The 11,897-nt window shown below is 51.1% G+C and overlaps 1 protein-coding gene across 1 annotated transcript; it reads left to right on the top strand.

Annotated features, from left to right (window-relative positions):
• Nucleotides 1-378: 378 nt before the first annotated feature.
• LOC8039651 (alpha-(1,3)-fucosyltransferase C-like) lies at nucleotides 379-1,596 on the top strand. The gene has a single exon (XM_002413570.3). It carries the CDS (start codon nucleotides 379-381, stop codon nucleotides 1,594-1,596), a length of 1,218 nt encoding a protein of 405 aa, XP_002413615.3.
• Nucleotides 1,597-11,897: the final 10,301 nt, after the last annotated feature.

Raw genomic sequence — 11,897 nt, 5'->3', positions numbered from 1 at the left:
GTCCTATATCCGCGCGGTTGGCTTTTTTGTTTCTTTATAGTGTAAATTTACATGTGTGCGGTGTCTCTTTTTCCACTCCTGTAACTGCCCCGAACAAGGTGGACAGTATTAACATATAATGAATAAATAAATAAAGCCTGTTGGCTCCGAACAGTACCTTTTTTCTTACATCCAATCGAAGAAAACGTAAATAAATGCGCCGTGCCGCGCGACTCAAACGAGTTTTTTTTTTTTTTATGTGTGGCTTGTTTGTGTGTCTTTACAGATCTTCTATGACAAGTCCCCTTCAGGAGTGCACCTTTATATCGCCCGTTTTTTTTGCTTACTGCGCGTCCTTATGACAGCCCAGTGTTTTTGAAGCAGCGGCGTCAAAAAATAATGCAGAAACTTCCGCGCAAGCTACGAGACGCCCTCACCGTGTTCGTATGCTTAATAACACTAGGGACGTTTTGGTATAGCAAGAACAAGTTTCAGAGACGCACCCAGGAAAGTTTTTTGGTGAACGGCTCCAACGAAAACGTGTATATGAACCAGCTCGAGAACGTAATGTATAATTACTCCCTATGGACTCCTTTCTTCGATCGGAAAGGCTACTACGGTGGCAAAGACCTTCCGAGGATATTGCTTTGGACAGCCATCTACGGGAAGTGGCACTGCGGACTGACAGATCAAAGGGTTGACGAGTTAGAGTTTGCGGGCTGCCCCGACCGCTGCTACATCACCAACGACAGAAGACTAGTGCACTCAAGTGACGCGGTCGTCTTGTATGGCACAGACCTGGACCTGGCAGACATGCCATGGAGGAGGTATCGAGGCCAGAAGTGGGTTTACTGGTCCCTCGAGCCACCACCGCATTGCGTGTTGAGGTCACTAACCTACTTGAACAACACCTTCAACTGGACGATGACCTACAGGCAGAACTCGGACGTTCTAGACTCATACGTCCTCAGTTTAACGAAGAAGCCGGAGCCAACGCCGTACTCCATCGACGCTCTTCGCAGATTGTGGGAAGGCAAGTCCACGATGGCTGTATGGCCCGTCAGCCACTGCCACACGTTCGGCAGGCGCGAGGACTACGTAGAGGAGTTGCAGAAGTACATCGCCATAGACGTCTTCGGGAAGTGTGGCAGGCACAGGTGCGAGCGGGACACGACTCCTCGTTGTCACAGGTTGTTCACGAAAAACTATTTCTTCTTGCTTTCTTTTGAGAATGCCGTGTGCAAGGACTACGTGACGGAGAAGCTGTATTATACACTTTTATATGACATAATTCCTGTCGTGTTCGGCGGTGCCAACTACAGCGCAGTGGCCCCGGCGGGCTCTTACATCGACGCGCTCAGTTTTGAATCGCCGAAGCACCTGGCGGATCACCTGACATCGGTAGCCAAAGACTTCAACCTCTACAAAAGCTACTTCAACTGGAAGGGCAAGTACGACCTAGTTCCATGGACGGGAATAACTTTCTGCAACCTCTGCAGCAAGCTGTACAGCGAGCACTTCAGTAGGAGCACGGTGTACGAAGACATACTCTATTGGTGGAACGCGACTTCACAATGCCGTGTCTGGGACCGCTACAGCAATCAGCTGCTTGAGTGAGCTAGCTGCGCGACATCTGTGTCTCATAATTCGTACAGTGAAGGAACCTGTAGAGATTGACTTCAGCAGATTCCCAAGTTTGTAACCCTGGTTTCCAAGCAACTTTTTGGATGCGATACAAGTTGGAATGACAACGGCAAATGAGGAGCGACGAAGCACTTCTGGGGATAAGACAGTAATAATAGTAATAATATTTACACTTTTATTTCCATTTCAATTTCATGTCGGCGATCAACGAAAAAAGCTGCATATGCAGCTTGGCATGTCCTTGACCGCTTAGAGCGTTGGACGCACAGCCGGAAATAAAAAATATACAAAAAAGTAATACTCAGAAGTCAGCATAACAAGTTCAGCACAGTTCAAACACAAAGATAGTAAATGTATATATTATTTAAAAACATCAATAAAAAGTTAAAGACGTTTAGAATCCCCTGTAACCCCGAATTAGAGCGCATCTCTTGAGGAGGACGAGGGAAGGGTACTGAGGGGAGAAGGTAGACAGTTCCCCACTGCTAACATGGGATCGACGTGTGCTTAACGCAAGGCGCAGAAAATGCACATTTTTGTTGAGAGCATCGCGTGTAAATTTTGCGGAAGTTTAGCGGGGCAATTTTTTCCCCTAACTTTAACCGGAAATTTTTTTTCCACTAGATTAAGTAGGGAAATTTTTTCCGCTAGATTTCGCGGAGAAATCTTTTCCACTAAACTTAGCGGGGAACGTTTGTCCGCTAGACTTAGCGGGGAAACTGTTTTCGCTAAATGTAGCGGGGAAATGATTTCCGCTAGATTTAGCAGGGAAATTTTTCCGTTAAATTTAGCGGGGAATTTTTTCCGCTAGTGACGTCACCAGTGACGTCACGCGTCTTATAATGCACCGCGCGGTTACGCCGACGACGACTGCGACGCCGCTCAAGCCGGAAACGGGCGCCTTAGAGCTGAGCTTTAAAACAATGACCGACTTTCTCTTGCAGCCGATCCACACGACGGAACGAATCGCAATTTTCGTTCGCGGACTGTGTATCACGTGACCGTAACGTCACCGAGTCCTGCGATCCGCGCCTCGTCCGCGGACTTGCGGACTGATGAAATCGAGTGCTTTTTTCACTCGCGGATTTCGGGCGGAAGATTGACTTAAAAAGTGTTTTGTCTGGCAACAGTACAATGTTTTCTGTGTTCTTTTTTGTTTTCGGACGATGAAAACAAAAATGGCGCATCGTTGTGTTTTGTGCATTCGCTGGTTCATTTTGTCGCGGGATTTTTGGTTCCACGCGTGAAAGAAACTGCAGCGACGCTGTCCACCTGACGCGACGCAGGTTCTGGTATTCCTCCGGGTCCGTGCCAAGAAGCTTCCGTCAAAACTCGTCTAGCATGCCGCGATAATTTTTGCACCTCCAATGAGCCCGAGCAGGACCTTTCTTGTGACTGTGGTGTACTTGAGTGTTGTGCACGAGCGCCGAGTGCGTGAAAGCATCTTCGAACGCCCATCCGCGAGCCCAGAACTTCGTCGCTTCTACGCCGAAGCCGTCTCGAGTAGGACCATGTTTGTGTCACTGTCACGCCTTGGGTTAGTAAAGCTAGCGGCGCTTTGCGCGAAGCCTATCATGGTGTACTGTCTCGATCTGTACATAACAGCGGCGTACGATTCTTTATCGCGGTAACAAACGTCGATTTCTTTCTTGGACGACTGTGCCAAGATGCGATGTTGGAGTTTTGCAGCACTTTGGGTTGGCGAATATATAGGGTGGTCCAAATAAGTCACCAGGCTCGATCTAAAACGGACCGTAAAAATCGACACCAACACGTAGCAATCTAAACTTTTCGTCAAAGGTGTATTTCACAAGTCGTTGTTTTCTTGTAAAATTACAAAACGTAGCTCTCTGTAAAAAATAAGGCTAAGAGACTTGCCAGGGTCTACGGCGGGCAGCAACGCAGACGACAGGGGTCCAGTAGCGGGGGCTGTTTGGCGTTCGTATTGAAGTTGGCGCTACCTCCTTATCGCGACGGCTTTCGACCACCGCGGTTTATTAAAATGAACATGATCTTTTTGAAATGTACCTTCGGTTAAAAAATAAATGTGGACAATAAAAGCAGAGCTTAAAGTAGAAAATCGCATCTGCATAATGACGGCGCTTTTGCTGCCAACGGATTTCGTCTGCGTGTCGTCTGCTTTCATTCGCTGGTCGGCTGCACCTTCGGACGCTGCTCCCGACGCCATCTATCAATACGAACGCCAAACACACTCCGCTACTGGACTTGGTCGTCTAGGTCGTCGCCCGCCGTAGGCCGTGGCAAGGTTCTTGGCCCTAATTTTTACAGAAAGAGAACTACGCTTTGCATTTTTACAAGAAAAAACTGACTTGTGAAATACACCTTTGACAAAAAGTATAAATTGCGACGTGCAGGCGTCCATTTGTACGGTCCATTTTAGATCGAGCCTGGTGACTTGGACTACCCTATAGATGCCGTTCGTCCTCGCCGGCGTCTGCTCGTGGTCTCCCTCGTGTGGATGCCCTTGGGAGACGGACGAACCGCGGACATGTCGTCACGTAATCAATCCGTCCGCGGATCAGTTCGTCGTGTGAAGCGGCCATTATTGACATTTTGCTCCATTCGAAGTGTTTAAACTCATAAATGTTTTAGTAAAGCTATACGCACCACGTCGTGCACTTCGGCCGGAAATGGCTATACGCACGGCTGTGGGCTCATGACACTTGGGTCACCTAGGGTGCCTACATGTTTTCGCTCCGCTTTAGGGTGGCGCCAACTTCTTGTTACCCTTTCCCAGATCCTCTCCCACCGCCATTTTTTCCCACTTCTTAGTTCGCTAAACGTACACAACGTTGAGTTTCTGTAGTCTCGACACACCGGCAACACTGTGAGGCTGCTTCCGTTTCCGTTCATAGGAGGAGTCGGAGGCTCAGCGGGATGGAGGTTGTCGTGGCTGTCGCTCTCTTTATTCGGGTGTTTCATATTTTGAAGTTGCGAGCAGGAAGTGTATGTTGCTTTTATCGAAACACGACTTCCCGCGACAAAATGGAACGCCACAGACCGGCGTTGAACGCCGAAACCTCGCCGTCGGAACGAGAGCGGTGAGCGCTCCCTAGCCCTAACGAGGATGAGCGACGTAGTCCGAGCGCACGACCGGCGAGTGAGACAAAATGGTCGACGAAAACAGCGGAGGTTGCCATGGTAACGAGGTAGGCAACACTGGTTTGTCGGCGACAGGTATCACAAACGTTGTCGCCACCCTAAACAGCGGAGCGGCGGAAACATGTAGGCACTCTAGGGTCACCCCTTTCGGACGACGCGTGTATCACTGGTGAGCGCGTTAACACAAAACAAAGCATATACAAATGAAAGACGTTTACAATTCCCTGTAATGCCGAATTAGAGCGCAGCTCTTGAGGAGGAGGAGGGGAGGATACGAAGAGGAGGGTATGCCCCTCCTCCTCCTCCTTTCTCCACTCATTATCCTCCTTCCTCTACCCCTCCTCCATCCTCCTCCCCTCCCTCGCTCCCTCCTCGTGACCCTCGTGACGTCAGTCGTGAAGGCCTCGCGTTCGTGACCTTTACTGTGAAGGTCGTGACTTCACCGTGACTTTCACGATTAACCTTCGTGATGTCACTAGTGACGTCATTCGTAGCACTCATGAGCATCGTGACGTCACTTGTGACCTCGTGACGCCACTGGGAAACGACCCATGATGCAACACGCGGGTCACGAGTAACGTCACTGGTGACCCTTGTGACGACACTGGGAACCCTCGTGACGTCACTCATTACCATCGTGACCCACGCGTTGCATTATGGGACGTTTCCCATAATGAGGTCACTCGTGGCCGTCGTGACGTCACTCTTAACTTTCATGACCCTCGGGACGTCACACGTGCCGCCCCACGGCCCGCGCGTTGCAATATGGGACGTTTCCCATAATGCAACGCGCGGTTACGCCGACGCCGACGCCGCTCAAGACGGAAACGGCCGCCTAAGAGCCGCGCTCTAAAAAACGGTAACCTTAAAGAAGCTGTGCTACAATTTCAGTGCTTTGCTTAAACAATTTGGGAGTTGGTGTCTCAACCTTTCAGAAGTAGAAAACAAAAAAACACTTTTGCCTGCATGTCCTAGTTTTTATTTAAAAAATGACTAAGATTGAGATTTTCGGCACCTCTCAACTCCTTCACCATTTTCCGAGTCACGTGCTCTGTAACGTCAATGGGGGTCGCGCGGAGTCCCGGTGAAGCTCTCTCTCTAGAGCCACTAGGGATCAGCTAGAACTCCCCCGCTCGTGATCACATGACCGCATGCTTGCGCAGCCAGCGCGATCAACATGGCGAAAGGAGGAAAGTGCTAACGTCCGGGTTCGCCCATCCCCGTCCGGCTCTGCCGCTGTCCCCCTCCGGCTTCTGGCAGCTGTTCGCGGTAGCAGATAGAGCTGAAGGTTTCGTTGACCTCGGATAGATGTCGCCACTAAACCTCCGCATAATAAAAGATACCTTTTACCGAGCAGGTATTTGCACAACTTGCTATATTTTTAAAAGTCCCCCCATTGCCGTCATGCCGCTAGGTTCTAATGGCCGCTGCTCGCGGCTGCAGGTCGAGAAATATTTTTATTTTTGGCTCGCGCTTACGTGGCGGAATCGCAGCATTTCGAAGGAAGGAGATGTGCTTTCTGTTCTTTGTGTCAAGATAAACAATGCAAAAAGTAGAAGATGCAAATTCTTTCAACGTTAAAAGTGTTGCAGAGCTTTTTTAAAGAGTCATTTGTAACACAAAAAGTCCGCGGTCTTATCGAACGTAAAATCGCTTGAGTCGAACGACGTAAACCACCTCGGCTCGCGGTCGGCGTCGCGATGATGCGTGCATTCCGCCTGGCACCACCAGTTGAGATCTCCCAGGTGTCGAAGGACCTTGTAGGGTCCAAAGTAGCGCTTTAAAAGCTTCTCTCTAAGGCCACGACATCGTATGGGTGTCAACACCCACACTCGGTCTCCGGGCTGGAAGTGAACCTCCAGGCGACGAAGGTTGTAGCAGCTAGCGTCGACTACAGTTCCTGTATAGGCTCCCTACGGGAGTCAGAGTTGCGCATTTGTTTTCCCCGCGCCGCCACGCCGCTATTCGCCGAGATCCATCACGTGAGGAGCAAAGCATCCGGTGGCGTGCAAGAAAGCCACCTTTACGGTCACTCCGCCGACGTTTCTCTTGCCCCGGCGTATGTTTCCCTGCTTTCCGCCTCCTTTTCCTCCTCTCCTGTTTTCCATTCGCGGCGGTGCGCGCGGCGCCGCTATTCGCCAAATTTAGTCACGTGAGGAGCAAAGCATCCAGCTCGTGCGGGAAAGCCGGCGCTACGGCCACGCGCCGAGGCTGAATGCGCAACTCTGCTACCGTAGGTAGCTATACAGGAACTCTAGCGTCGACATGTTGCTGGTATATAGGATCCGGACTCGGGCGAGCTGGCAGTCTGCTCAACTACCTGGGCGTCGTCACATCCGTCGCCAGCTGGCTTGTGAGGTAACATGGCGTCGAGCATCGTGGTCACTATGCGATCTTGCAACATATATGGAGTAACACCAGTGGTCTCCTGAACGGCTGTGTTGTAGGCGAACGTAACATATGGTAGGACGCGACGCCTATTCCTCCTCCCAGGAACAATTGTATTGAAGTGGCCTTCCAGAACAACTTCGCCGCAGGTAGCTGCATTGGTCACGACGGATACAACAACACTTGGTAGCGGCGGCAGGTTCACGTGGTCGGCAGCGACTCAGACGAATGCTGACGCATATTGTTTTTGTTTTTTTCTGAAGGCGGAACAGGTGTTCGCAGCGTCAATCTGTTTTCTCTAAGGTCGATGACGGCGCCGTATTCACACAGAAGGTCCATGCTAAGAATGACGTCTCTGGCACAGTCTTGTAGAACGACGAATTTCACAGGGCACGTCTCGCCGTGAATTTCGACGCGAGCAGTGCACCTACCGACAGTCGTGAAGAGGTGTCCTCAAGCGGTTCGTATCTGCGGCCCCTCCCACGGCGTCGTCACTTTTCGAAGGCGGCGAGGGAGCCTTCCACTCAAGACTGAGTAGTCTGCTCCGGTGTCCACGAGCGCCGGTACGTCGTGGCCGTCGATAGCAACGTTTCAGTTGTTGGGTACCATTGCAGGAGCGTCGTTGGGATGCGTGGCGTCGGAAGAGTGGAAGCGCTCCGGCGTTCGGGGGGGGTTCTTTTTGTCGTCCGTCCACGGCAACTTCACCTCCGGGAGTTTCCGCGCTTAACTTTCCCGGCGAGACTAGGGCGACAGGCTCCCACCAAGGTCGGTGCATCGGCGGCGCTGGATGTCGTAATGACGGCGACCGATACCCGCGGCGGACGCACGCGGAAGATACTGAGGTCGTTGAAGGTACGCTTCAATCTCCTGTGGTTGCTCACCGTAGCGTGAGCGTAGGTTGCTCGGGTGGAAGCCGCGCAGCCCTATTTGCCGGTAGGGGCAGTGGCGGTAGATATGGTCGGCTTCCCCGCAGTGGTACACAATGGGCGTCGATCGGCCGTCTTCCACACGTCGGTTTTCCTCAGCGAGGGAAGCTCCGGGCGGATGTACTGGACTTGTACTTTCTGGCGTCGAGGCATCGGAGGGTTTCGTCAGGATGGTGCCGTGGCCTGGCGGTTAACTTTGCTGCGGTCGTCGGGCCATGGCAGCGTAGCTCAACATTGGTTTCTCTGCGTCGTCGTGTTGATGGAAACTTCAAGTTGGAAGGCTTGGTAAACCCCCTCTCGAACAACCTCGGCAGTGGAAATTGAGGCCGGGCGTTCAGCAGTCGGCAGAAGCTTCTTAAGTTTCTCCCGGATGACGTAGCGGATGATGTCGTGAAGGCCGGGGATGCTAGTGCTGATGTTGTAGCTCAATGCAGAAATAGCAGCGATGCTCGAGTGCCTATGGCAGTGGATGGCTCTTGAGAGGAGGGCACGTTCCATGTTCGTGGCTTCCGAGACGAAATCCTCGACGGTGGATGGGGGGTTGCGAACAAGACCACCAAAGCTGTCATCGTTTACACATCGCATCAGGATCTGCGGCTTCTTTTCGCCAGTGGCTTGAAGGTCGGCGCGAGCGATCAGACGCAGAACGTCCTCGACGAAGCTAATGATAGTCTAGTTTGCTCCCTCATTCGAAGGAGGTCCTCGGCCTTCCCGACAATTGTGGTTGGTGAATTTCCGTGTAAGCGCAACTTTGCAGGTGGTCCACGAGATCAATGAAGTCTCGCGATTGTCGAACCAGTGCCTGGCCGTTGCTTCGAGTGCGATGAAAAGAATCTGCACGGGCTGTTCGTCCATCCAGAGCCTTTTATACTGGGAGAGTTCGGCGGGTGGGAGGGGCTTACGGCCCGCTAGGTCTAACGGACTCAGCGGGCGCCGCTTCCGCCATGATGTGCCTCCCGGCGAGTGGGTCCCCATTGACATGCGATGTATACGCGTGTAGGTTTTGCCGTTTGCGCTTTTGTTGGCGTAAGGAGAAAGTCGAAAAATCAAGCATTTTGTTACGTTAATCATACGTTAATCCTAAACTTACCTCGCACAATCGAGAACTCGGCTTCTAGTCAGCCGTTCTTGGTTTCCCAGATCTTGTGCCTTGCGCGGTTTTCTTTTCCTTGCGGGAACCGGTACATCCTGAACCCCTTTTTCGCGTTGTTCGAGCACCCAACGGCACTGCAGCCCCCATTTCTTTTTCATGTCTGGCAGAGCGCAGCGCAGAACGATCATTTTCATCGTCGTCTCTCGCTCCATGGACTCTAGCGAGCCGACTGCCGGCTCGAGTCAGTAGGGCAAACGGGTTTTATCAGCCGCCACCAGCCTTACACCAAACAAGGGTGAAGCTTGCAATTTAAGGTTATAATTATAATGCAATTAAATGCAAATGTGCAATCAAGCTAGACGGCAAGGCACATCATGGCGGATGCGCACAGTTGCCAGACTGTTTGATCAGTGCTGCCAGACTGGCGGCTGGATCAAAGAACCGCCGAACTCTCCCAGTATAAAAGGCTCTGCGTCCATCCATTGCTTGTGCTGGGCCTAGTAGTGCTGTATCCAGTCCTCGACGTCTTCATAAGGCTCACCATGGAAGAACGCGGGAGTACATGCAGCGACGAGTAGGAGAATGACAGGAGGAGTTGCCATCGTCGCGGTCTTCTCTAGGCTCTGCGGCAGAAGTCCGAATTCCGGGGGTTGCTCTTTGAAACGGCGGATTTTCCGGGCTTCGGCGGCTTCTGCGAGGGGTAGCCTTCCGGGGCTGAGCACCTCACTTGGCCAGGGTGTCTTTGGAGAGGTACGCTTTACCGGCATAGAATGCAAGACACCCGCACTCTAAGAAAAAAAAGGGTGTAGTCGGGTGTATCAGGCGCAAATGCACCCTTTTCCTGGAAAATGCACCCTCCATTCCCCATTCAGTGTACTTCTACACCGACAATGAGCACCCTCCTATCCCTTAAAAACCTGTAGGTGTAGCAGTGCACCGCCATGCTAGCCACGCGCCCCGATCAGCTTGTGCTTGGATTCCGCCTTGGGGGTCACTTTTAGATTGGACAGTTTCTTAGAAAGTATGGAGCTGTCTTGTTCTTTCGGTTTTGACAGTAGAGTAGACGTTATGCTTGTTTTAGGTCAACCGGGTCTTAGGGTAGGTTAACGTGTTATCAGCCTCCAAGCTAGATATAAGGAAGAGCACGGCACCAGCCTGAAGGCCAAGGCCATGGATAGCATACACTGCACTATTAACTTTGGGTCGAACTTTCCAGAGGATATAAGTGACAAATCCTGTCGTTGTGTTCATTGTTGGGATAACCCTGAAGATAAAGGCTCGTTCACACACTTGTGACCGAAAACAACCGAGAGAGACAAGACCGGTTTACGAGCCTCTTACGACGTCTTAGGAGTCGACCAGCTCCGCTGCAGCGCATCCGGTCTTAAGACGTCGCAAGAGGCTTAAAAACCGGTCTGGTCTCTCTCGGTCTTACTCGGTTGCCTATGTTTCAACGGCGCTTAAGCCTTTTCGAGGGAACCCTCTTTTCGCCTTGAAAGAGTTGCTATTTTTCTACTCTCTTTTATTTCTCTCCCTAAGCTGAAAGTGTGGAAGAAGGTGCGGCAGTCCCCGGACCAATGAACCGGAGGGTTTTTTATTCCTTGACTCCGCTGTCTGGCAATGGCAGGAGCGTGATCATGTAGTAAAGATTTCACGGATGACACAGCAGCTCTTCCCGATCCCAGAATGTCTGCTTCCCGGCCTAGTTTCTTTTGTGCTGTGCTGCGACCAGCGGGGCTGCCGTAGATTCCGTCCGCGACAACGTATTCCAGTGTACCAAGGCTTTCAGTGTTTGAAAAGTCCTATGCGTATATCGGCAAAAGCGATTTCATCAAAAAAGCTCAAGGAATTCATGTGATGCGTTTAGTGTTCGTTTTAGCAAATTACTGCTGCTGCCACATGGTGTTGAATCTTCATAGACCCGTTTATTTTCGTTTTTGTGTTTGTGTGGTTGTTCTGCACTGCCCGCGTCGACATGTATCTCGGATTACATATTCCGAGTCCGGATATATTTTCATCGTAAGTGAGCTGCAACTTACTCCTTTGCAACAATTGATCTTTCCGTGCCGGGTTACCTTTAGAACTAGGCAATGTCTATTTCCTAGCAGCCGGGAGAATAATTTCCCTGAAATTCTCTCGGCAGTCGCCTGCCATTAGTTGTCTACAATCATGTGAAAACTGCAGGTAGAATACTGACTTTTTTTACTCTCCCGGCGTTTTATGAAAACACGTTTTATGGACACCTTTTCGTTGATACACGTTTTGTAGACACGTTTCAATGACACTAAAGGCCGGTTCACACATGCAGCGAAGCCCTAATGTAGCGCTTCTCACGTGTCGTCCGTTACTTATTGTCTGCCATGAACAACAGTATTGATGGTGCGATAAAAGCTGGGGAACGCTCCCGTCAGCACGCGCTTAGCGCGAGGTCAGCGCTACGCTTGTAGCGCTCCGCTACATGTGTAAACAGGCCTTAACGTTTCATTGTCACTCGTTACGTGAAATGCACGCTGTCTCTGACAGCGTGCATTTCTGATCTCTGAGACGCGTGCTCACCGACCCAGCCCACCCGTTCACACCGCTTCGTAAGAACAGTCTGGGGCGGATCATTACTAAAAAAAAGAGAGAAGCTAATATCAGATGTCTATGGAACATCGCGTGTCGATGAAACGTCGTTCGATGAAGTGATTGTACCTCCAATGGGTGGCGACTGCTGGTAGAAGTTCGGGGAAATAATTCTGCCG

Source organism: Ixodes scapularis, unplaced genomic scaffold, assembly GCF_016920785.2.
Source record: "Ixodes scapularis isolate PalLabHiFi unplaced genomic scaffold, ASM1692078v2 PGA_scaffold4__175_contigs__length_147842914, whole genome shotgun sequence".
NCBI lineage: Eukaryota > Metazoa > Arthropoda > Arachnida > Ixodida > Ixodidae > Ixodes > Ixodes scapularis.
Note: the sequence above shows the minus strand (reverse complement) of the source record. Positions and strands in the feature narration are given on the sequence as shown.